Source organism: Scyliorhinus torazame, chromosome 25 (genome assembly GCF_047496885.1).
Source record: "Scyliorhinus torazame isolate Kashiwa2021f chromosome 25, sScyTor2.1, whole genome shotgun sequence".
NCBI classification, from domain to species: domain Eukaryota; kingdom Metazoa; phylum Chordata; class Chondrichthyes; order Carcharhiniformes; family Scyliorhinidae; genus Scyliorhinus; species Scyliorhinus torazame.
The window spans coordinates 37,415,160-37,441,520 of record NC_092731.1 but is presented as its reverse complement, the minus strand read 5'-3'; the positions used below and the strand labels follow the sequence as shown (position 1 = coordinate 37,441,520).

General features: G+C 45.8%; 1 protein-coding gene across 2 annotated transcripts in view; it reads right to left on the bottom strand.

Annotated features, from left to right (window-relative positions):
* zc3h4 (zinc finger CCCH-type containing 4) overlaps nt 1-26,361 on the bottom strand; it is a 74,857-nt gene that overhangs the window by 37,393 nt on the left and 11,103 nt on the right. For both annotated transcript variants that reach the window (XM_072490318.1, XM_072490319.1), the window contains exons 2-5: nt 25,518-25,749; nt 16,666-16,776; nt 9,010-9,310; nt 6,748-7,199 (exon numbers count right to left, since the gene is read on the bottom strand). In XM_072490318.1, the coding sequence (XP_072346419.1) occupies nt 6,748-7,199; nt 9,010-9,310; nt 16,666-16,776; nt 25,518-25,749 (1,096 nt within the window). The remainder of the gene's footprint in view (nt 1-6,747; nt 7,200-9,009; nt 9,311-16,665; nt 16,777-25,517; nt 25,750-26,361) is intronic.

Sequence of the window (26,361 nt, the reverse complement as noted above, 5' to 3'; positions counted from 1 at the left end):
TAGATTACCAAATTCATTTTTTCCAATTAAGGGGTAATTTAGCGTGGCCAATCCACCTACTCTGCACATCTCTGGGTTGAGGGGGCGCAATCCACGCAAACGCGGGGAGAATATGCAAACTCCACACGGACAGTGACCCAGAGCCGGGATCGAACCTGGGACCTCGGCGCCAGTGCTAACCACTGCGCCACCGTGCTGCCCACAGAAATTGAATACTGATGGAAAAAGTCATGAGTGTGTATATAGGGAAGTTCTTAAATTCGCAAAAATAGCTGTCGGAAACAAGTGGAAAGTTGGTCAAATTGAAAATGTTTCTGACTGCTGTAGGAAATCACTGTTTACCAAGGGATGTGGAACGGTGCAAGAGGTTATTCTTCAGTCAATAGCCTAGATTATCCTGTCCCGACACAGGCAGAACACAATCCCAGGAGTGGATATTTTGGACACCCCGCATTTCTCCTGGAGGTTTTTGAAGGCAACATAATTCACAGATGCTGTAAACCATTGGGGATCCCCCGTCTGTAGGTAGGAACTATTTGACAGATAAGTTTAAAAGGTGTTGCCAACCGAGAGAGGTAGGGCTTGATAGTTAGGACGTCTCACGCTCATCTCCAGGACCAATGTCCCACCGAAAGAGGGTGGTCTTTTAACCAGCCCGCCACAGCATCTGACCACCTCAGTCTCAGCCTGGCTTCCAGAGGCAGCAACTACAACATCAGCCCACCCCTGCCGCCCCACCATGAAGATAGTATGGGTGGGTACTGCCGAGCAGGAGGTGGGATCGCAATCCTGGGAAATGACCCAACTCCAAGATGACAACTGGACAGGTGGACATTTGGTGCAACAGCTTGACCCCCAATAAATACACTGTACAAAGAGTCAACATTTTAGAACAAATATCTAAGAAAGCTGTTAAATATGAGTCATGAGAGCAGAATAACTAACACTGAAGATTTGAGGGTATGCAGAAACACAGAATGTGTTTTGTCAAATCAAACCAAAATATTGCGGATGCTGGAAATCTGAAATAAAATTGAGAAAATTGCAATGGGCAAGATGTTACTGTTGCATGGCTAAAGGGGGTATACTCAGAGGATTGAGGGAAAACTGTACTGTACTGTAAGTTGAACTGGAAAGGTCCGAACAGTCTGTGTGTTTGCGTGCGTATGTCTGTGTGTGTGTGCCTCTGTGTATTGCAGCTACATGTAGCATGCAGCTACGTGAGGTCAGAGGGAAGTAGTGATGTCTTTAACCAGCCAATATAAAAGGTTTTAAAATAATGTGATAGGTGGATGGGAACCAGATTAGGAAGTTAGAGGTCAGTAAAGAGGCAGCAACTAAAGCCAGTAAGGTACTAGGTAATAAACTCATTGTGACTAAGGGGAAGAGTAGACAGGGAAAAGATGATGAACGCAAAGGGACAGGTGGTCTGAGGTGCATTTGTTTCAATGCGAGAAGTGTAGCAGGTAAGGCAGATGAACTTAAGGCTAGGATTAGTACCTGGGAATATGATGTCATTGGTATTACTGAGACTTGGTTGAGGGAAGGGCAAGATTGGCAACTAAATATCCCAGGGTATAGATGCTTCGGGAGGGATAGAGAGGGAGGTAAAAGGGGTGGAGGAGTTGCATTACTGGTCAGAGACTATATCACAGCTGTGATTAAGGAGGGCACATTGGAGGATTCGAGCACTGAGGCAATATGGGTAGAGCTAAGAAATAGGAAGGGTGCAGTAACATTGTTGGGACTTTACTACAGGCCTCCCAAAAGCGAGTGTGAAGTAGAGGTACAAATATGTAGACAGATTATAGAAAAATGTAGGAGCAATAGGGTGGTCGTGATGGGAGATTTTAACTTCCCCAACATTGAATGGGACTCATGTAGTGTTGGAGGCGTAGATGGAGCAGAATTTGAAAAGAGCATCCAGGAGAGTTTTTTAGAGCAGTATGTAAATAGTCCAACTCGGGAAGGGGCCATACTGGACCTGGTATTGGGGAATGATCCCGGCCAGGTGGTTGAAGTTTCAATCGGTGATTACTTTGGGAATAGTGATCACAATTCCGTAAGTTTTAGAATACTCATGGACAAAGACGAGAGTGGTCCTAAAGGAAGAGTGCTAAATTGGGGAAATGCCAAGTATAACAAAATTCGGCAGGAGCTAGGGAATGTGGATTGGGAGCAGCTGTTTAAGGGCAAATCCACATTTGAAACGTGGGAGTCTTTTAAGGAAAGGCTGATTAGAGTGCAGGACAGACATGTCCCTGTGAAAATGAGGGATAGAAATGGCAAGATTAGGGAACCGTGGATGTCGGGTGGAATTTTGAGACTAGCTAAAATGAAAAAGGAAGCATACATAAGATCTAGGCGACTTAAAACTGATGAAGCTTTGGAGGAATATCGGGAAAGTAGGACAAATCTCAGATGCGCAATAAAGAGGGCTAAAAGGGGTCATGAAATATCTTTGGCTAACAGGGTTAAGGAAAATCCCAAAGCCTTTTATTCGTATATAAGGAGCAAGAGGGTAACTAGAGAAAGGATTGGCCCATTCAAAGACAAAAGAGGGAATTTATGCGTGGAGTCAGAGGAAATGGGTGAGATTCTTAATGAGTACTTTGCATCGGTAGTCACCAAGGAGAGGGACATGACAGATGTTGAGGTTAGGGATGGATGTTTAAATACTCTAGGTCAAGTCGGCATAAGGAAGGGGGAAGTTTTGGGTATTGTAAAAGGCATTAAGGTGGACAAGTCCCCAGGTCCGGATGGGATCTATCCCAGGTTATTGAGGGAAGCGATGGACAAAATAGCTGGGGCCTTAACAGATATCTTTGCAGCATCCTTGAGCACGGGTGAGGTCCCGGAGGACTGGAGAATTGCTAATGTTGTCCCTTTGTTTAAGAAGGGTAGCAGGGATAATCCAGAGAATTATAGACCTGTGAGCTTGACGTCAGTGGTAGGCAAACTGTTGGAGAAGATACTGAGAGATAGGATCTATTCACATTTGGAAGAAAATAGACATCAGTGATAGGCAGCATGGTTTTGTGCAGGGAAGGTCATGTCTTACAAACCTAATAGAATTCTTTGAGGAAGTGACAAAGTTAATTGATGAGGGAAGCGCTGTAGATGTCATATACGTGGACTTCAGTAAGGCGTTTGATAAAGTTTTCCATGGCAGGTTGATGGAAAAAGTGAAGTCGCATGGGGTTCAGGGTGTACTAGCTAGATGGATAAAGAACTGGCTGGGCAACAGGAGACAGAGAGTAGTGGTGGAAGGTAGTGTCTCAAAATGGAGAAAGGTGACTAGTGGTGTTCCACAGGGACCCATGCTCGGACCACTGTTGTTTGTGATATACATAAATGATCTGGACAAAGGTATAGGTGGTCTGATTAGCAAGTTTGCAGATGATACTAAGATTGGTGGAGTTGCAGATAGCGAGGGGGACTGTCAGAAAATACAGCAAAATATAGATAGATTGGAGAGTTGGGCAGAGAAATGGCAGATGGAGTTCAATCCAGGCAAATGCGAGGTGATGCATTTTGGAAGATCCAATTCAAGAGCAGACTATACGGTCAATGGAAGAGTTCTGGGGAAAATTGATGTACAGAGAGATCTGGGAGTTCAGGTCCATTGTACTCTGAAGGTGGCAACGCTGGTCGATAGAGTGGTCAAGAAGGCATACAGCATGCTTGCCTTCATCGGACGGGGTATTGAATACAAGAGTCAGCAGGTCATGTTACAGTTGTATAGGACTTTGGTTAGGTCACATTTGGAATACTGCGTGCAGTTCTGGTCGCCACATTACCAGAAGGATGTGGATGCTTTAGAGAGGGTGCAGAGGAAGTTCACCAGGATGTTGCCTGGTATGGAGGGTGCTAGCTATGAAGAAAGGTTGAGTAGATTAGGATTGTTTTCGTTGGAAAGACGGAGGTTGAGGGGGGGACCTGATTGAGGTCTACAAAATTATGAGAGGTATGGACAGGGTGGATAGCAACAAGCTTTTTCCAAGAGTGGGGGTGTCAATTACAAGGAGGTCACGATTTCAAGGTGAGAGGGGGAAAGTTTAAGGGAGATGTGAGTGGAAAGTTTTTTACGCAGAAGGTGGTGGGTGCCTGGAACACTTTGCCAGCGGAGGTGGTAGAGGCGGGCACGATAGCATCATTTAAGATGCATCTAGACAGATATATGAACGGGCGGGGAACAGAGGGAAGTAGATCCTTGGAAAATAGGCGACAAGTTTAGATAAAGGATTTGGATCGGCGCAGGGTGGGAGGGCCTGTTCCTGTGCTGTAATTTTCTGTAATGACCCCATCTCTGGATCTGTAAAGATTTAATCACCTGCTAATGCTCGTATTCCAAGCATTGTCTGGCATCTTTGAATCTGTCTATATATATGTTTCTGGAATATACCTCTTCATTCACCTGAGGAAGGAGCAGCGCTCCGAAAGCTAGTGACATCGAAACAAACCTGTTGGACTTTAACCTGGTGTTGTAAGACTTCTTACTGTGCTCACCCCAGTCCACCGCCGGCATCTCCACATCGTAATTTTCTTTGTTCTTTATATAAAACAACTAATCAATAAAATGTATTTTCTCCAAATATGCAGATGATACAAAGTTGGATGGAAGGTGAGCTGTGAGGAGGATGCAGAGATTCTTTAGCGGGATTTGGACAGGCTGAGTGAGTGGGCACATGCATGGCAAATGCAGGATAATGTAGATAAATGTGAGGTTATCCACTCGGTAGTAAAAATAGGAAGGCAGATTATTATTTGAATGTGTGTAAATTGAGAGAGGTGTAGATACTCAGCGAGACCTTGGTGTCCTCGTGCATCAAGTAAGTGTGCAGGTACAGCAGGCAGTAAAGAAGGCAGATGGTATGTTGGCCTTCATAGTGAGAGGGTTTGAGTACAGGGATAGGGATGTTTTACTGTAATAGTATAGGGCATTGGTGAAGTATTGTGTGCAGTTTTAGTGTCCTTATCTGAGGAAGGATGTTCGTGCTTTTTTAATTTTTTAAATTAATTTATGGGATGTAGGTGTCGCTGGTTAGGCCAGCATTTATTGCCCATCCCTAGTTACACTTCAAAAGGTGGTGGGGAATTGCCTTCTTGAACCGCTGCAGTCCCAGAGATGTAGGTACACCCACAGTGCTGTTAGGGAGGGAGTTCCAGGATGTTTACCAGGCTGATTCCTGGGATGACGAGACTGTCATATGAGGAGAGACTAAGTTGGTTAGGGTTATATTCATTGGAGTTTAGAAGAGTGAGAGGGGATCTCAGAGCAACGTATAAAATTCTAACAGGATTAGACAGGGTAGATTCAAAAAGAATGTTCCTGATGGTGGGGGAGTCCAGAACAAGGGGTCATAGTTTGAGGAGAAGGGGTAAACCTTTTAGGACTGAGGTGAGGAGAAATGTCTTCACCCAGAGAGTGGTGAATCTGTGGAATTCACTCCCACAGGAAGTAGTTGAGGCCAAAACGTTGTGTAATTTCTTTTTGTTTTTTAATTTTAGAGTACCCAATTAATTTTTATCCAATTAAGGGGCAATTTAGCGTGGCCAATCCACCTAGCCTGCACATCTTTAGGTTGTGGGGGCAAAACCCACGCAAACATGGGATAATGTGCAAACTCCACACGGACAGTGACCCAGAGCCGGGATCGAACCTGGGACCTCGGCGCCGTGAGGCATCAGGGCTAACCCATTGCGCCACCGTGCTGCCCCAAATGTTGTATAATTTCAAGAAGGAATTAGATATAGCTCTTGGGGCTAAAGGGATCAAAGGATATGGGGGGGAAGGCAGGATCAGGGTACTGAACTTGATGATCACCCATGATTATAATGACCTTCGTCCCAGGGGACGGGGTGGAAGAGGAGGCAGAGGAGGCGCACATGGCCAAGGACACGAGTCGGGGCCAAGGCATGGACCACCAGACCATGGACCTCCAGGACATGGACCAGGGCATGGGCCCCCGGGACATGGTCCCCCAAGTCACGGGCCAGGACCAGGACATGGGCCCCCTCCATGCCATGGACCTCCTGGGCCGGGTCATGGCCCCCCTCCTGGCCCGGGACATGGACCTGGTCCTGGTCATGGACCACCAGGGCATGGGCCTGGTCCAGCATATGGATTTCCTGCGCAGGCTCGAAGGGCCGAAAGGCCTCCTCCTGCATCTATTTTCTCTGTATGTTTCTATGGAGTATTGTATGCTAGTGTATATTTCCGTGTAATTGCTCACATAATGGAAGCTCAAGAGTGATCGATCCGCCAATTATTTTCTCCACCTTTCTGAGAAATGTTTAGTGAGATCTGGTACTCAGCCCACGGAGAATTGTGGATTCAAATCCACCAACGTGACACATAGCTTAGATGGCCTGAAGTTACAGAACCATCACATGCAAGTCAGTGCCTTCACTGTCCTCCTTTAGCTGTTGTTGTGGCGCAGGATGACAAACTCTGCCTGCCTTAATGTTCAAGTATGTACCATCGCAGCTGAGAAAAATGGTTAAGTGAGTTCATTGTTAGCTGGTTACGGAGGCAAAAGAGCATAACACAAATAACAATTAGAACAAAGGTATTTTTACATGCAGTATTTCAACAATTTATGTTTGTTCAATGTATGGTTTCCCGTGATATGATTTTGTAAAATTTACTCTTTATCTATACAAGAGTCCTCAGCTATTTAGGAATAACTGCAGATCAGGCATTAATTCAATACTCAGAAAGAGAATTGCAGATTTTACTCTTACCTGCATATCATCGTCATAAAAGTCATCATCACATGCATCCATGGGATCCATCATATGTCCTGGTGGTCCATGTCCTGGTGGTCCGTGTCCTGGACCAGGTCCATGCGCAGGGGATCCATATGCTGGACCAGGCCCATGCCCTGGTGGTCCATGACCAGGACCAGGTCCATGTCCCGGGCCAGGAGGGGGGCCATGACCTGGCCCAGGAGGTCCATGGCATGGAGGGGGCCCATGTCCTGGTCCTGGCCCGTGACTTGGGGGACCATGTCCCGGGGGCCCATGCCCTGGTCCATGTCCAGGAGGTCCATGGTCTGGTGGTCCATGCCCTGGCCCCGACTCGTGTCCTTGGCCATGTGCGCCTCCTCTGCCTCCTCTTCCACCCCGTCCCCTGGCCCTTCCTCGGCCACCTCTGCCTCGGATACCACGCCCTCTACCTCCACCTCTACCAGGACCTGCAGTGAAAAATAGAAAGCAAAAATAATCAAATTTAGAATTAAAATAGGACAGAACATCAAAGAACAGAACAATAATGCATTGAAAAGAACACAATGAGATATGAACAAATTACCAAATGAATAGTAATGGTTGCAATCAGAAGCAAAAATTATATCAGTAATCTTTATCCCTAACTTTTAGGTGCATCCTTATATTGTTTTTTATTTATTTATATTTTTAATAATATTTTTAATCTCCTTCTTTTTCACATTTTCATCCAAATTTACATCCGCCAACAAACAATCAATGGTAACAAATACAATGTCAATCTCCTGGCCAACAATTCCTTCCTCCCACCAACCCCCAAACAACCCTCAACATTTTAAATACAAACAACAAACATTAAAGAAAATGATTCAGGAATCCACCATCCACCCATACATAGTCACCAACAGTCCAACCCCGTCCCCCACCCCATCCAACCGCCCCCCCCTAATGTTCGATGTCTTCCAATTCTTGAAAGTGCATAATAAACAAAGCCCATGAATTTTAGAACCCTTCCATCCTTCCCCTCAACTCAAACTTCACCTTCTCAAGTGTTAAAAACTCCAACAGATCTCTCACGCCACGCAAGGGCGCAGGGTGGAGAAACTGACCTCCACCCCCACCAGGATCCGCCTTGGGGCGATCAGTGAGGCGAAGGCTACAGCATCTGCCTCCGCACCCGCTTCCAACCCCGGCCGATCCGATACCCCGAGTATGGCCTCCAGAGGACCCGGCTCAAGCCTGACATGTACCACCTTCAAAATTACCCTGACCACCTTCCTCCAATACCCCTCCAGCTTTGGACAGGACCAAAACATATGAAAATGGTTTGTGGGGGCCTTCCCCGCAGCGTTCACAAACATCCTCTACCCCCTCAAAGATTCGTCTCACCCTCGTCATTGTGAGGTGCGCTCTATACACCACCTTCAGCTGTATCAGCCCCAACCTCGCACACAAAGTTGAGGCATTCACCCTCCGGAGCACCTCAAACCACAACCCCTCCATGCCCTCTCCTCCCAACTTTTCCTCCGACTTTGCCTTAATCCCCTCCAGCGGTGCCTTCTCTTCTCCCAGAATCGTTCCATAAATCACCGACACCATTCCCTTCTCCATTCCCCCTGCATTATATTGTTTTTAGAATTGATTTTTCTACTGAAACTGGGACTGTGCAGGAGGCCAGCACTGGAGAAACGTAGAAGAGGAAAAAGTTTACAGAGATTGGGAGCGGGGGAGGACACTGAGGTTCTGCAATTGATCTCAGCTCTCCTGCGCTAAGGAGAGGAATGCTTCCACAGCTGACTATCAGCCAATAACCCCTGATGGAAAAGGCAAAAGTGGGGACAGGTTAATAGTGGTTGAATGTTAGGTTCTGACAGTAGAACAACTTACAAAGTGGCAGCACAGTGGCACAGTGGTTAGCATTGTTGCCTCACGGCACAGAGGTCCCAGGTTCGATCCCGGCTCTGGGTCACTGTCCGTGTGGAGTTTCCACATTCTCCCCGTGTCTGCGTGGGTTTCGCCCCCACAACCCAAAGATGTGCAGGTTAGGTGGATTGGCCACGCTAAATTGCCCCTTAATTGGAAAAAATGAATTGGGTACTCTAAATTTTATTTTTTTTAAAAGAACAGCTTACGAATCATCTGTCTTGACTCACAAATGAATGATCAACCAAGAGAAGTGACCAATGGGTCCATGATAAAATTCCTCAATATAAGTCAATGCCTCAGGAGAATAGGGAAAAAACTGAAGGATAAGAAAGGAGCACACTTCTGCAAGTTTACCTGTTGCTCCACGCCCCCTGTTGTGTCCCATGGGCAAGTGGGGCTGCTGCTGCTCCTGCTGCTGGTGCTGCTGCTGCTGGTGCTGTTGCTGAGAAGCCTCCTTTGCCTTCCTGTACTTGCTTAACTCTTTGGCAAAATCATCATACTCTTCCTCCTCCTCGTCTGGCGCTTCCTCCTCCTCTCCCTCATAGTCAACATACTGATCATCCTCATACTCCTCATACATGTTATAGTTCACCTTTTCAGTCTTCATGTACGTCTTCTTTGGCAATGGGGCCACTGGAGGGGAAGGATAAGGTGGCTGCGTCGAGCAGGGAATAAAACATGTAATTAACTCAATGACGGAACAATTCATTCAAAATGATGATATACCAACAGCATCAAAAACAATTTAACAGCTAAAGTTAATACTCTGTCCCAGAATGGAAAACTACAGATTTGTACTAAATACCCAGAAGTGTGAGTTCCAAATCTTAGCCAGATCAGCAGTGGAACACATAGGGCAGACTTCGCCACATCAATGACATGAATATTGGTTAAGAAACTAAGCCAAGATGCAGTTGTGCACCACTTAGCAATTATTTATTTATTTTTTTAAATATATTTATTCAGATTTTTCAACAGATTTTCAACAAACCCCCCCCCAACAAAAAGAAAGAAACAAGACCACAACAATCAAAAATTATACATTGGATTTCCCCCATATACAATAACCCCCCATACGACATTTAAAAGCACCAATAGGGAAGCCCCCCCCACCCACCCAAACGTCCCCCCAAAAGAACCCCCCCCCCCCTCCCTCCCCACCCCCGCCCCTGGGCTGCTGCTGCTGCTGACCTCCTCCTAACACTCCGCGAGATAGTCTAGGAACGGTTGCCACCGCCTGAGGGACCCTTGCACAGACCCTCGCAAGGCAAACTTTATCCTCTCCAGCTTGATGAACCCTGCCATATCATTGATCCAAGCTTCCACACGGGGGGGGGGGCTTCGCATCTTTCCCTAATAGCAAAATCCTCCGCTGGGCTACCAGGGACGCAAAGGCCAGAATACCGGCCTCTTTCGTCTCCTGCACTCCCGGCTTGTCCGTTACCCCAAATAATGCTGTAGCCACGTAAAATGGCTGCTTCCCGATTAATTTGGCCAAAACCCGATTTAAAATGGCTAACCGGAAAGGCTGATGGGAAAAGCAGGTAACAAGACACAAACGGACAGCTGCAGGCAGAATATCATATTCGGCTCTGGGGAAGTCGGCCCAGATAGATACTCAGGGCTATTAACAGCCCATCAACCCAGACATTTGCAGTTATACTCAGGACTCTTAACAGCCCATCAACCCAGACATCTGCAGTTTAATCGGCTATCCCCGGGAACAATTGCAACATATTAGCAATTGAATACCGGGCCAGACCTGTCGGCGCCTGCAGTGGCTGAAACAAAGGCAGGTGAACGACCACCCCCCGATCGGGGAATCGCCTCGCAATTGGACGTATCGAACCCAGTGATTGGGAACAAGTCCAATCACTTGGGACACTTGGGTCAAGGGCCGCCCCGGGAGGCGGGAAGCCCCTGGGCCCTATAAAGTGAGGGGCCAAGTTCAGATCGCTCTCTCTCTCCCTTCTTCACCTGCTCGAGACCTTCGCAAGAACAGCAACCGGCAACCGTAAGTTTGAATCCAGCGATCGCTATCCGATAAAGACTCCTAGCCATCGACCTGTATCAGCCTTTTGAATCCCGCGGGCCAGATCCGATTGGATAAGCCATTCGTTCCCTGACCTGGTGGGCTCTTCCTAAAGTTAAGTATTGGCCAGTAGTGATAGGTTTATTATATAGATAGTAGGATTATTGTATAAACATTACTCGTTGTATATAATAAATGACCGTTGATTTCAATCTTACTAAGCGGTGTGCTGACTTATTAATCATAACTTGAACTTGAACCACGTGGCGGTATCAGAAAGATACCTGGCGACTCGTGAGCAAAGGTGACGTAATCAGAGCTAATAAACTAAGGCTAAAAAGAGCAACAATGCCAACCCCCAGCTCGGCTTGACCCGGGCTTTCACCACCTTGGACATAGTCCTCGCAAAACCCCTCCAAACCCATCCAGTGCCGGGCACGACCAGAACATATGGGCGTGATTTGCTGGGCTTCCCGAGCACCTCCCACACCTGTCCTCCACCCCAAAGAACCTACTCAACCTCGCCCCTGTCATATGCGCTCTGTGAGTAACTTTGGACTATATTAGGCTGAGCCTGGCGCAAGAGGAGGAAGAATTAACCCTACTCAGGGCATCAGCCCACAGACCCTCATCTATCTCCTCCCAAGCTCACTTAGCAATTATTAACATATTGGAAAAGCTAAAAGCCTGAAGGTTGGGTCTGTCCTTGCTGACTATGAAAACGTTAACCCCTCCCCCCTTTCCCCACTTCCAATTCGTGTCCTATTTATTTATGGTTCTGTAAATAGTGCACATTTTCTCAATGTTTCTTCTAAGTTGTTTGCACACCGCCACTTTTTCCATCCAACCTGCCACTCTCCTTAGCCTATACGCTGGTTCATGAGTTGGAGGTCAGCTGGCATCCTGCCCATGGATTAGTCTTGGGCCAGATATCGAAAGCTGCCTGTCAACAGTCCAGGTCATCGGTTCTGCAACTCTCCTTTCCTTCCGGTTGGGAAACTTTAAACAATTAAAATTGTTGTTTTCCCCTTGTATTGGTATTCTTACGTCGTGTCCTGATACGTGCAAGACGAAAAACTTCAGCATGCCTCTTTTTTCAGCAACATTCAATCACAGCGTCTATTATTTTTTTTCTACTATCAGCTAACTTATGTATGTAAACTAATATCCAATCCAATTTCATGGATACACCACAGCAGAATGCTGTAGATATTTTTTTTCCAATTAAGGGGTAATTTTGTGTGGCCAATCCACCTACCCTGCACATCTTTGGGTTGTGGGGGTGAAGCCCATGCAGACACGAGGAGAATGAGCAAACTCCACACAGGCAGTGACCCCGGGGCCGGGATCGAACCCGGGTCCTCAGTGCCGAGAGGCAGCAGTGCTAACCGCAGTGCCGCCCAGAATGCTGTAGATATAACCAGGCGAGTTAGAATGCTCAGCAACGGCATTCTAACTCTAGAAATTAAAACTTATGATCTCCTCTCCTGGACTCTTCACTGCTCTCTCCTTCACCGAGTAAACACCTTTTCTTGCCGATCCTGTCTGAATTCCTCACTTCAATCTGATAACAAGTCAGAAGCTAGCGACGGAGTTTGCCGTATCCTGTCATGAACTATAGGGGAAATTCATTTTCCGTCATCTCTTCATTAAATGAAATCTAACCAATAAAGAAACACCCAAGGATGGAAAAGGTACTTTGATAAGCAAAAGGAGCAGATGGGACAAAAAAAAATGGAATGTAACATTAAAACCAGTACTGGCTTGGGAGAACAGTAGCAAAAATAAATTGAGAAGTGAACGAGGAGAGAAGAACAGCAGCTGGATTCTTCGGCCACGGCCGCCGCAAGATGCCGCAGGTGGGGCGCGGACAATGTAAAGGTCCATTGACCTCGGCCGGGAATTTCCGGTCGCCGGGCAAGCGCGGCAGGAGAATCTCGCCCCAGAGGTTATGACGAAAGGAATTGCAGGAACAAACAATTGCTTTCTGCATTTCACCACTCACTGGCATATTGCATTTCACTAGCAATGATTAAAGTGAGCCAGAGCATTATATAAATCTGGATCAGATGGCCTTGGGTTCAAGTTTCATTCCAGGGACCTGAGCACAAAATCGAAATGGGTATTCCCATGGAGCACTGAGTGCTGCCTTTCTGATGAGCTTTAAATTGATGACATCTCAACCTTCGCATATGGACCGAAAAGGTCCCATGGCGTTATTTGAACAGCTTTCCCAGATTCAGTTCATCATCTATCCAACAGCCAAGATCACCAGAACAGATGATGTGGTCCTGATTACATTGCCGCTTGCTAGTCCTTGTTGCACACAAGTCGAATGCTACTTGGATGGCTGTAAAACATCTTGAGATACCCTGAGGTGCCGAAAGGCATTGTATAAACGCGAGTCTTTATTTTCAGTTACTGAACAAGCTCCATCTCATAAGAACATAAGAACATAAGAATTAGGAACAGGAGTAGGCCATCTGGCCCCTTGAGCCTGCTCCGCCATTTAATGAGATCATGGCTGATCTTTGTGGACTCAGCTCCACTCTCCGGCCCGTACACCATATCCCTGAATCCCTTTATTCTTTAGAAAGGCATCTATCTTTTTCTTAAAAACGTTTAAAGAAGGAGCCTCAACTGCTTCACTGGGCAAGGAATTCCAGAGATTCACAACCCTTTGGGTGAAGAAGTTCCTCCTACACTCCGTCCTAAATCTACCTCCCCATATTTTGAGGCTATGCCCCCTAGTTCTGCTTTCCCCGACCAGTGGAAACAACCTGCCCGCATCTATCCTATCTATTCCCTTCATAATTTTATATGTCTCAATAAGATCCCCCCGCATCTTTCTAAACTCCAATGAGTACAGTCCCAGTCTACTCAACCTCTCGTCATAATCTAATCCCCTCAACTCTGGGATCAACCTAGTGAATCTCCTCTGCACTCCCTCCAGTGCCAATATGTCCTTTCTCAGGTAAGCAGACCAAAACTGAACACAATACTCCAGATGCGGCCTCACCAACACCCTATACAATTGCAGCATAACCTCACTAGTCTTGAACTCCATCCCTCTAGCAATGAAAGACAAAACTCGATTAGCCTTCTTAATCACCTGTTGCACCTGCACACCAACTTTTTGCGACTCGTGCACCAGCACACCCAGGTCCCTCTGCACAGCAGCATGTTTTAACATCTTACCGTTTAAATAATAATCCATTCTGCTGTTCTTCCTCCCAAAATGGATAGCCTCACACTTGGCAACATTGAATTCCATCTGCCAGACCCTAGCCCATTCACCTAACCTATCCAAATCCTTCTGCAGACTTCCGATATCCTCTGCACTTTTTGCTTTGCCGCTCATCTTAGTGTCGTCTGCAAACTTTGACACATTGCACTTGGTCCCCAACTCCAAATCGTCTATGTAAATTGTGAACAACTGCGGGCCCAACAATGATCCTTGAGGGACCCCACTAGTTACAGGTTGCCAACCAGAGAAACACCCATTTATCCCCACTCTCTGCTTTCTGTTAGTTAACCAATCCTCTACCCATGCTACCACTTTACCCTCAATGTCATGCATCTTTAGTTTATGCAGCAACCTTTTGTGTGGCACCTTGTCAAAAGCTTTCTGGAAATCCAGATAGACCACATCCATTGGCTCCCCGTTATCTACTGCACTGGTAACGGCCTCAAAAAATTCTACCAAATTAGTCAGACACGACCTACCCTTTGTGATCCCATGCTGTGTCTGCCCAATGGGACAATTTCCCTCCAGGTGCCCCGCTATTTCCTCCTTAATGATAGATTCCAGCATTTTCCCTACAACCGAAGTTAAGCTTACCGGCCTATAATTACCCGCTTTCTGCCGACCTTTTTTAAACAATGGTGTTATGTTTGCTACTTTCCAATCCTCTGGGACCACCCCAGAGTCTAGTGAATTTTGATAAATTATCACTAGTGCGTTTACAATTTCCCTAGCCATCTCTTTTAACACTCTGGGATGCATCCCATCAGGGCCAGGAGACTTGTCTACCTTGAGCCCCATTAGCTTGCCCAATACTGCCTCCTTAGTGATTACAATCATCTCAAGGTCCTCACCTATCATATCCTTATTTCCATCAGTCACTGGCATGTTATTTGTGTCCTCCACTGTGAAGACTGACCCAAAAAACCTGTTCAGCTCCTCAGTCATTTCCCCGTCTCCTATTATTAAATCTCCCTTCTCATCTGCCAAAGGACCAATATTTACCTTAGCCACACTTTTTTGTCTTATATATTTGTAGAAGCTTTTACTATCTGCTTTTATGTTCTGAGCCAGTTTATTTTCATAGTCTACCTTACTCTTCTTTATGGCTTTTTTAGTAGCCTTCTGTTGTCCCCTAAAGACTTCCCAGTCCTCTAGTCTCCCACTAATTTTTGCCACTTTGTATGTTTTTTCCTTCAATTTGATACTCTCCCTCACCTCCTTAGATATCCACGGTCGATTTTTCCCCTTTCTACCGTCTTTCTTTTTTGTCGGTATGAACCTTTTCTGAACACTGTGAAAGATCGCACGGAAGGTTCTCCACTGTTCCTCAACTGCTTCACCATGAAGTCTTTGCTCCCAGTCTACCTTAGCTAGTTCTTCTCTCATCCCACTGTAATCGCCTTTGTTTAAGCACAAAACACTAGTGTTTGATTTTACCTTGTCATTCTCCAACTGTATTTTAAATTCCACCATATTGTGGTCGCTCCTTCCAAGAGGATCCCGAACTATGAGATCATTAATCAATCCTGCCTCATTACACAGGACCAGATCTAGGACCGCTTGTTCCCTTGTAGGTTCCATTATCCCAGGAAATTATCCTGGACACATTCTATAAACTCCTCCTCAAGGCAGCCTTTATCAACCTGGTTAAACCAATCGATATGCAGATTAAAATCTCCCATGATAACCGCTGTACCATTTCTACATGCATCCGTTATTTCTTTGCTTATTGCCTGCCCTACCATCCTGTTACTATTTGGTGGCCTACAGACTACTCCTATCAGTGACCTTTTCGCCTTACTATTCCTGATTTCCACCCAAATTGATTCAACCTTGTCCTCCATAGCACCAATATCATCCCTTACTATTGCCCGGATGCCATCCTTAAACAACAAAGCTACACCACCGCCCTTACTGTCCATTCTATCCTTTCGTATAGTCTGATACCCTTGGATATTTAACTCCCAGTCGTGACCATCTTTTAACCATGTTTCAGTAATGGCCACTAAATCATAGTCATTCACGATGATTTGCGCCATCAACTCATTTACCTTATTTCGTATACTACGAGCATTCAGGTAAAATACACTTATGCTGTTTTTTATGTCTTTGTTATGAATCCTAACACCTTGATCAGTAACTTTTCGCAATTTATTTTTCCTCTTACCTTTTCTCCTAATTTTCCTTGTCTTTGAACACATATCTCTACATAATAACCTGTCACGTAACCTGCTGCCTTGATCTCCATTAACCATTATACTGTCCATAGCTTTACACTTCCCTTCCCCCCATTCTCTCTATGGTTTGCTATTTAACCTTAATGTTCTTCTCTGCATGAACACTCTTGGACTGTGTCACCGCTTCACCACTCATTTTCGCAACAAGCAGAGGAGGCTGGGCTATTGAATCTATTCAAGGGCTGAGTTACACAGATTTCGGATTGACAAGTGAGTCAAGGGTTATGGGGCAGGCAGGAAAGTGGAGTTAGGACCACAATTGGTTCAGCTGTGGTTTTATTGAATGGCAGAGCAGGCTGGAGGGGCCAAATGATCTATTCCTGCTCCTATTTCTAATATTCCTAATACAGCATGGAGGGGTAGCAAAAGAGACCCGAAGTTAAAACGTTTCTGAGGCCACAGCCACCATTAACCATCGGATAATCCGCTTCCAGGGTAGTCGTGTAAAGCGATGTACCACTAAATGCATTAATGCTTTACTTCGCTGCCTTTACCTGTGAATATGGTGGACTGTATTCTCGATACTTCCGGTATCCCTTCTCCCCGGGGCTGTAGTCAGACTCGTCACTATAATCAGAATAATCATCACTGGAAGACACATGTCTCTGTAAGGATAATCAAAATGGAAAGATTGAAAATACAAGACAGAGATGAGCATTTAAATTGTTACCTACCGCAGCTGGGTGACATACTAAATAATTAGTCTTGTTTTAGATGTTTTATGGCCCAGGGCTTGGAGAATCCCAAAGTGCATCATGAAGTTCACCTGACCCACAACTTTTACTAGATTGTGGTATGGGGAGCACACGGCCCACTCTACAGGTGTGGGAGAGCAGAAATGGAAAAGTATTTTTAAAGCAAAACAATGTTTATTCTATGAACTCAAGTTAACCCTTTTAAAACATAGTGAACATCTTTGCAACCATTAATTTAAATACATACGCTGAAGGGATTGGCGCCGTGCCAACCGGCGCCGAAGGGCCACCGCCAGCCGGCACGAGTTGGCGCATGCGCAAGGCTGCCAGCATGTTCTGGCGCATGCGCAGAACCGCCGGCGTGTTTCCTGCGCATGCGCAGGGGGTTTCTTCTCCGCACCGGCCATGGCGGAGCCGTACAGAGGCCAGCGCGGAGTGAAAGAGTGCCCCCACGGCACAGGCCCGCTCGCAGATCGGTGGGGCCCGATTGTGGGCCAGGCCACAGTGGGACCCCCCCTGGGGCCGGATCCCCCGCACCCCCCCCCCCCCAAGGACACCGCTAGACGGCCGACAAGCCAGGGCCCGCCGGGATGGTCCATGCCTGTTTCACGCCGGCGGGACTGGCCAGGAATGGGTGGCCGCTTGGCCCATTGGGGCCCGGAGAATTGCCGGGGGAGCCGCTGCCAACGGCCCCTGACCAGCGCATCGCGATCCCCGCCCCCCCCCCACCCGAAAACCGGTGCCGGGGAATTCAGCAGCCGGCGTCGGTGCGGGATTCATGCCGCCCCCCCCCCCCCCCCCCCCCGGCGATTCTCCGACCCAGCGGGGGGTCGGAGAATCCCGCCACAGGAGAGGAGATCATAAGTTTTTATTTCTCGAGTCAGAATGCTGTTGCTGATCATTCCAACTCGCTTAATCACTGGTTATACCTACAGCCATCTGGGCAGCACGGTGGCGCAGTGATTAGCACTGCTGCCTCATGGCGCTGAGGACCCGGGTTCGGCCCAGGCCCCAAGGTCACTGTCCGTGTGGAGTTTGCACATTCTCCCCGTGTTTGCGTGGGTTTCACCCCCACAACCCGAAGATGTGCAGGGCAGGTGGATTGGCCACGCTAAATTGCCCCTTAATCGGAAAAAAAAATAATTGGTTACTCTGAATTTAAAAAAAAAGAAAGTTTGTAGAGGCAGACATACTCACTATATTTAAAACATGCTTAGATATGATAAATAAAGTTGGTGAACTGCAGGGACAGAAAGCCATGTAAGAAACAGATGTGACAATAAGGAGATCTAGCTCAAAAAAGGGCAGGACTGGATCCAAGGCTTCCAGATAGGATAGGGAAGAAAAGAAGGAAGGAGGGGTAGTAGTGATGATTAAGGGCAATATTAGAGAACTGGTGGGAAAGGATGGCTTGGAGGGAACAAGGACAGAATCTGTTTGATCAGAGCTAAGTAACAATAGAGGGAAGGGAAGCACGGTGGTGCAGTGGGTTAGCACTGCTGCCTCACGGCGCCGAGGTCCCAGGTTCGATCCCGGCTCTGGGTCACTGTCCGTGTGGAGTTTGCACATTCTCCCCGTGTTTGCGTGGGTTTCGCCTCCACAACCCAAAGATGTTCAGGCTAGGTGGATTGGCCACGATAAATTGCCCCTTAATCGGAAAAATGAATTGGGCACTCTAAATTATGAGAAAAAAAATGATTGAATGGCAGAGCAGACCCGATGGGCCGAATGGCCTAATTCTGCTCCTATGTCTAATGGTCTTATAAAGTTCCCATTCATTCATGTAGCATGGTGCTAGTTTCCAGACTGATCTACTTTTACTGCGCTTATTGGGTGTTAAACGAACATAATGACTTGTCAACATGGTGCTCCCACCAAAATCCCAGAGACATCAAATCCGTACCCCCTTCGTCTGATACAGTTTCATCAAGCTGTATGCCCCGCTTCAGGGACCACCCCCCTCAAAACCCCACAGCCCAGGAGAGGAAGCAGCTGTATCTACAGGGTTTGCAGTATCCATGCTGCTCGTGAGTCAGAAGGGGAAATCCCCGCCATTGGAAAATGTCACGGTGACGGCTGCTAGCCCTTGGCCTAAGCTTTGGTTCAGGGGGACTGCACTCGGTCAGCATTGGCAATACTGTCTTAATCAACAATTAATATATGAAAAATCAAGGACTTTACGGTCAAAGGTCAGGCATTGGCTTTTAAATCAGATCGGCCATCGCACGAGAAAAAGGGTAAATGGGACAATGTTAGAAATGCAGGTCCCAGGGCTGCACGGTGGTCTAGTGGTTAGCACAGCTGCCTCACGGCGCTGAGGTCCCAGGTTCGATCCCGGCTCTGGGTCACTGTCCGTGTGGAGTTTGCACATTCTCCTCGTGTCTGCGTGGGTTTTGCCCCCATAACCCAAAAATTGTGCAGAGTAAGTGGATTGGTCACGCTAAATTGCTCCTTAATTGGAAAAAATAACTGAGTAATCTACATTTTTTTTTAAATGCAGGTCCCTTTAAGCGTGAACCAGGACGAGCTTCAAAGTGAGTAGAAGCAGGTGATGCACATTGAAGCCTGTACTTAAGAGCTGGGATTTTCCCTGGGGGGGCGTTAAACAGAGAGGGGGAAGAGTTTGTGAAATATGTTCAGGAATTTTCTTTGCATCCGTATGTTTCCAATCCAATGAGGAAGGAGGCACTGCTGGATCTGGTTCTAGGAAATGAAGTGAATCAAGTGTCAGGTGCATTTAGGGATGCGATCATTAGGGTGAGAGTAGCCTCAGATAAGGAGCAATCGACATTCAAATATTGTATTGGATGAAGGTCAATTTCAATGGAGTGAGATTAGATCTGGGCCAATCAAGACTTTGGTGCAAATCTGGAGCAAAACAATGGGTCCCGTTTAATAGGTGGGTGTAGTCGAGGTCCACTCCCAGAAGGAATGGCACGGCAGTATGCCAATGTCTTATTAATTACATTGTTTATGGTTTCATAGCAATTACACTGTTAAACAGGAGCTGGGTATTTATACACCGATAAATAAGGACATTTGTTACATTTGTCCCCTTATTGGTTTACTGGTATGCTCAAGAGTATACATGAGGACAGCCGGGACACTAAAGGGTGGAGGAAAGTAGTGTTGATTGGGAATTAAGGCAATAAATGTACTTCACAAAGAAAACAGCAGTGGTGGAGCTTTTATTTCATCAACTGGTATGGATGTGATTAACAAACTAGAGATGACAAGCTTCTGCCTGAAAAGTAATTGGAGTGACTTTGGAGAAGAAATGGGTGAAACCAAGTGTTAAGTGTCAGGGTATGATTTTTCCACTTTTGATCTGTGAAGCTGAACCTTATGACCGGTAGAAGAAGAAAGTGGATATGTGGTCAGGGGTTACATCTTTACCAAACCAAAAACAAGGTATGGCTTTGGCACTTGTGTTTTCCACCAGACACAGGATCAGGTACAACATATTTTTGGAGCTAGAGGCTTATTGATTGGACACTGAGGGTGGTCTGGACAAATTTATAAAATATTATGGATGTCAATGCATATGAGACATAATCAGATTTTGATTGTTATTCCACAGAAGGTATAACTGAACTTAACATCAGATTGTAGAACAGTGGGGCTAGCTAGAGGGGCAGTGATGGGTGGAAATTGACAAAAAAGACGAAGGGACTGTAAATGTTGAGCAAAGCTAAGAAGAGCGCTGATAGTGGCATGTTATTGGATCAGAATGTATTAATGGCAAAACAAAGGAAAGGACAACAACTGGACAACCTCAGCAGCTCTGACAGCATCTGAGGAGAGAGAAGGGAGCTAATATTACTGGTAGGCTGTAATTGTAACTTTCCTAATCGGGAGATGAGGTGCTGTTCCTCCAGTTTGCGCTGGGCTTCACTGGAACATTGCAGCAGGACAAGAACAGACTTGTGGAGGAGAGCAGTTGAAATTGCAAGTGATAGGAAGGTCTGGGTCATGCTTGTGAACAGACCATTCTCCAAAGCAGTCACCCAGTCTGTGTTTAGCCTCTCCAATTTAGAGTAGACCGCATTGGGAGCAGCAAATGCAATCGACTTAAATTGAAGGACGTGTATGTGAAGCCCTGCCTCACCTGAAATGAGAGCTCAGTGAATTGGACCTGGTGACTCAAGTTCATCGGCACAGGTAGTATTTATCGTCTCAGACAGTTGGATTATTTTATAAGAAGATTTAAGAGTTCTATTGAGTTTTGTACAAGAAAATTGAGTTGTTTGTGAATAAAATTGGGTTAAACCACAAACCTGTTTTTGTCCTTTGTTCATCTCATAGGTAAGGGCACCTGGTAAATGTCTAATAATCTGGTCAAAGCGTGTGATAATTTACCAGACAATATTTGTCTGTCAACAATAATATACAGTAAAGAAAGGTAATTGTGGACTGATAACTGACAATGGGAGGGGAGGGATTTGTCAATTGAATTTATGTGGAAAGTCCCTTTTTCACAATGGGGTTTGTAAAAGGAAATCACATGGGTAATTGAGGTGCTTCACCACATCTTGCTGACCAACCAAGCTGTAAACTGACATCTCCCCTGGCGTGGGCTGCAATCCCTATCAATTTTGGGGAGAAATACTTGGATGTGGGATTGTCCCCTGGCTTTGGAAGGCATGACAATTTACTCCAATGTTTTCTGAGCTCCTGCCTGCAAGAAAATGTATCCAGCCCGAGGTTTAGGAGAACGTTTGGTGAGCTTTTCCGAACCACATCAGGCCATCAGAAATACACTTTAATCCAGGGGACATGGTATGTTACAAAAGAGGAGGGTTGAAAGAATAGAAAAGGACCAGCCAAGGTTATAGGTTGTGATGGAAAGGCAGTAATTTCCAACATGGGAAGGTGTGTGTTGCTTGAGGCTATACATTTACCTAACAGGCAATTGAAAATTAAGCGGTGCGGCACCATGAATGTTATGAGGAGCAGCTTGCATCAAACAAAGGGATGAACACAGCCAGTTTTTGATACGAATATGAACAAAATGACTCTGAAGCTTAAGATAAGGCTATTAGTCCCGAGAATAGAGCGAGTCGAGTCAGTTTGACCAGAACCACAGAACAGGCTAGGAATGCCTACTCGAAATAGATGCCCTTATGATTATGAAGATTGAGTGGCTACTAACATATGAGAAGATAAGTTGATTAAAGGGTGTCAAACAAAAAAAACGCATACCAAATGGAATTGGCTAGCCTTGTCACACAGGTGGATGTGCAGGAAAAGGTGCTTACTGGTGGCATATGTAAGGCTAAAACCAGACTAGTAGCTCCAAGGTTTAGAAGAGATTGGTGAGCAAGATGTCAGGCTCGATGCCCCTACTCAGGCTCGATGCCCCTACTTCGGGGAAAAGTCAGCTTGAAGATTTGCTTACCTCTTTCAGCAACATATTCACGGTAAAGTAAAGCTGCATTTTTGCATGGGTGAGAAATGTCAACGGAAAGTGTTTTTGAAACCACCTAAAGAAGATGGTGATGTGAGGGAACTGTTCCAGTATGTTCACGAGCTGAATGGTGGTGTCACAGATATGGTATTTCAGTTGGGTCTGTTTTGTGTTCAGCTAAAGGCAGACCCAGCACTATTCTAATGGTATCACAAGGAGAAACTAGCAGGTATCTTTTATAATACATGTTGATGATTTTGTGTAGAATTTGAGCAGGTGATCAATTCCTCCTTTTTTTAAATCTATCTAAGGTTGGTAACCAGGCTGAGGGGGGGGGCTTTAAATATATAGATTAGAATGTTAAGCGGAAGGGGTGGCACAGTGGTTATCACTGCTGCCTCACTGCACTGTGGTCCCAGGTCACTGTCCGTGTGGAGTTTGCACAGTCTCCCCGTGTCTGCGTGGGTCTCACCCCCACAATCCCAAAATAAATATTTGGTGGATTGGCCACGCTAAATTGCCCCCTAATGGGGGGGAAAAAAAAGAATTGGGTACTGTTAATAAGTTAACCACATCCCATTAATCAGGCTAGTTCCTCACAAAATATCCTGCAACCGAGGGAAGAAATAGACCGATTGGACAGTTGACCTGTTTCATAGATTTCATAGAATTTACAGTGCAGAAGGAGGCCATTCGGCCCATCGAGTCTGCACCGGCTCTTGGAAAGAGCACCCTACCCAAGGTCAACACCTCCACCCTATCCCCATAACCCAGCAACCTCACCCAACACTAAGGGCAATTTTGGACACTAAGGGCAATTTATCATGGCCAATCTACCTAACCTGCACATCTTTGGACTGTGGGAGGCAACCGGAGGAAACCCACGCACACACTGGGAGGATGTGCAGACTCCGCACAGACAGTGACCCAAGCCGGAATCTAACCTGGGACCCTGGAGCTGTGAAGCAATTGTGCTATCCACAACGCTACCGTGCTGCCCTGTTTGTGCACTCAAACTCTCAATGTCCTGCACCCGAGGAAGAAATAGACCGGACAATTGACCATTTTGTGCACTCAAACACCTGCACTCGAAACATATGGTGTGTTGGAACTGAATTTTACAATGAAATGTAACTACAGTTGGTGCTGAAAGTAAATAAAACAATTGAAGAAATTAAATGCACAAGTTTCCAGCCTTGGGTGATCCAGAAGGTATTGAGGTTAGGCTAAAAATGCCTGTCTTCCAGGAGGATATTCTAGGACATCAGAGTTTATTATATTCTTGGTAAGGAGGAATAATAAATGTTGACCATTAGCCTGGCAAACGAAGAAAAGTTAAAAGCACCTTAGTTGCTGAAACACTGTTCATAGGAGCAATAAATATGGGGGTGTACTTTACTGTACAAGAGGCAGGGTGGCATAGTGGTTAGCACTGCCTCCTCACGGCATCGAGGGCCCGATCCCGGCCCCGAGTCATTGTCCGTGTGGAGTTTGCACATTCTCCCCGTGTCTGCGTGGGTCTCACCCCCACAACCCAAAGATGTGCAGGGTAGGTGAAGTGGCTGTGCTAAATTGCCCCTTAATTGGGGAAAAAACATAATTGGATACTCTAAAATGATTTAAAATCCTATGCAAGAGGCAATATGAAAAAAATGTTGCCATAGAATGCTATAAGGATAACTCTTTGGGACAATGTTCATTCAGCAAAGGGTGTCACTGAAAAAAGGTTTTGAGAATTGACCTTGCTAGCAAGAAGATGGATGCAAGTCACCAATTCTCGTACTGCTTTCCAAAGGTTGCTTGTTCCAATAAATGATTTAGATGTACTGGAAGAGGGTGTTACGATATAGAAAATCAATATTTTCTTTTGTAATGAAGGGGGAATGTGAGATCTATTAATGGTTGGTTATAACATGTGAGACATAAAAGATGGAAATGTACATAATTTTGTTTGGAAGATTATTCTTGAGTTTTCAAAAGTTTACATTTTAGAGTGGAATCTGTCTATCTTAACTACGTTGTGAATTGCAATTACATATTAACCAGGTGATGGTATTTGTACACTGATAAATGGGAGATGGCTGGGGCACTGTGCCAAGTGCCGCCCTGAACTGTGACATGAGTTAAAACGTTTTTTTACACAGGGCGGCACAGTGGTTAGCACTACTGCCTCACGGCACATAGAACCCGGGTTCGATCCCGGCCCCGGGTCACTGTCCGTGTGGACTTTACACTTTCTTCCCATGTCTAAGTGGGTCTCACCCCCATAACCCAAAATGTGCAGGGTCGGTGGATTGGCCATGCTAAAATTGCCCCTTAATTGAGAAAAATAATAATTGGTACTCTTAAAATGTTTTTAATTTATATTAAAAAAAAGACTTTTAGAATCTGGAATGGACTGAACGAGATGTGGTGGAGGTAGTTTCAACTGGTGCGCTTCGAGAACCAGCTTGGACAAGGGTGGGCTGAATGGCCTCCTGTGCTGTAACCATCCCATGATTCTACAACTATTCTATTTGTGCCATAATTTACAAGATAATGGGCAAGTGTTGCAGTGGGATTAGACTGCATAACCTTTTTAAACTGGCACAGACACCAAGAGCAATTGCCTCCTTCTGTACCACCGGTTTCTATGAGGCCAGGGGCTGATTTAGCTCACTTGCTGGACAGCCGGTTCGTGATGCAGAGCGAGGCCAGCAGCGCGGGTTTAATTCCAGTACTGGTTGAGGTTATTCATGAACCTTCTCAACCTTGCCCCTCGCCTGAGGTGTGGTGTTCCTCAGGTTAAATTACCACCATCAGTTCTCCCCCGCAAGGGAAAGCAGTCTATAGCCACCTGGGATTGTAGATTTCTTTCTTTTTTTTAAAATAAATTGAGTACCCAATTATTTCTTTTCCAATTAAGGGGCAATCTAGCGTGGCCAATCCACCTAACCTGCACATCTTTGGGTTGTGGGGGTGAAACCCATGCAGAGGGAGAATGTGCAAACTCCACACGGACAGTGACCCAGGGCCAGAATTTGAACCCGGGTCCTCCGCACCGTAGGCAGCAATGCTAATCACTGTCACGTAGATTTCTAAGATTCAGCGGTGAATATGAGGTTCCTGCTAAATTAGTATGTGCAGTCTGGAAGGTACGGTACCATACAGGCATTGTTCTGTGGTAATAATGCCTAGGTGTGGTCACGAATAGAGAGCTGTTTAAAAGACTTCCAGTTGATTTTGAACTTTAGGGGCTGATTACCTTGTGTTTTGATTTCCGTTTCTTTTTTGATCTCTTCTTTTCTTTTTCCCTTTCTTTCTTCCTCTTTCTCTTCATCCTACGATGGGATTTGTCCTTGTCCTTCTCCTCATCTTCATGGTCCCTTTCCTGTTTTTCACCTTTCTCTTTCTTGATTTTCTCCTGGGATTCCTCCTGAGCTTCCACTTCCTCACCGTCATCTTCCAATTCCCCTTCCTCCAGTTCTCCTTCTTCCCTGTATCACCAAAAATGAATCATTCTCAGGGGCAGAAATTGACATTGTGGTAAGTGATTTCATGCGAAAAAATGATGACCCATGAACGACTTTTACAATGTTAGTGGGCTGAAATCGATAAAACTACCATTCCTCATTGAGATCAGCATTGACCATTCAATATTGCTGAGTAATAGGTTAGAAACAGGATAATCTACTTAACTAGTATTGTAATTCAAACAAACCTGACTGTCATGTACCACAACATGCTCAAATGTATTTTAATAACTTTAAAGGGGGGCAGCACGGTGGCGCAGTGGGTTAGCCCTGCGGCCTCACGGTGCCGAGGTCCCAGGTTCGATCCCGGCTCTGGGTCACTGTCCATGTGGAGTTTGCACATTCTCCCCGTGCTTGCGTGGCTTTCGCCCCCACAACCCAAAGATGTGCAGGCCACGCCAAATTGTCCCTTAATTGGAAAAAAATGAATTGGGTACTCTAATTTTGTTTAAAAACTTTTAAAGAGCAATTGCTTTCATCTTGTGAGCAAACAATATTTAAGTTGTAGGCAGTCTTTTTTTTTCTCAATTATTATGCTGCAATCCTCCGGTACCTCAAACTGTTATTATTCACTAA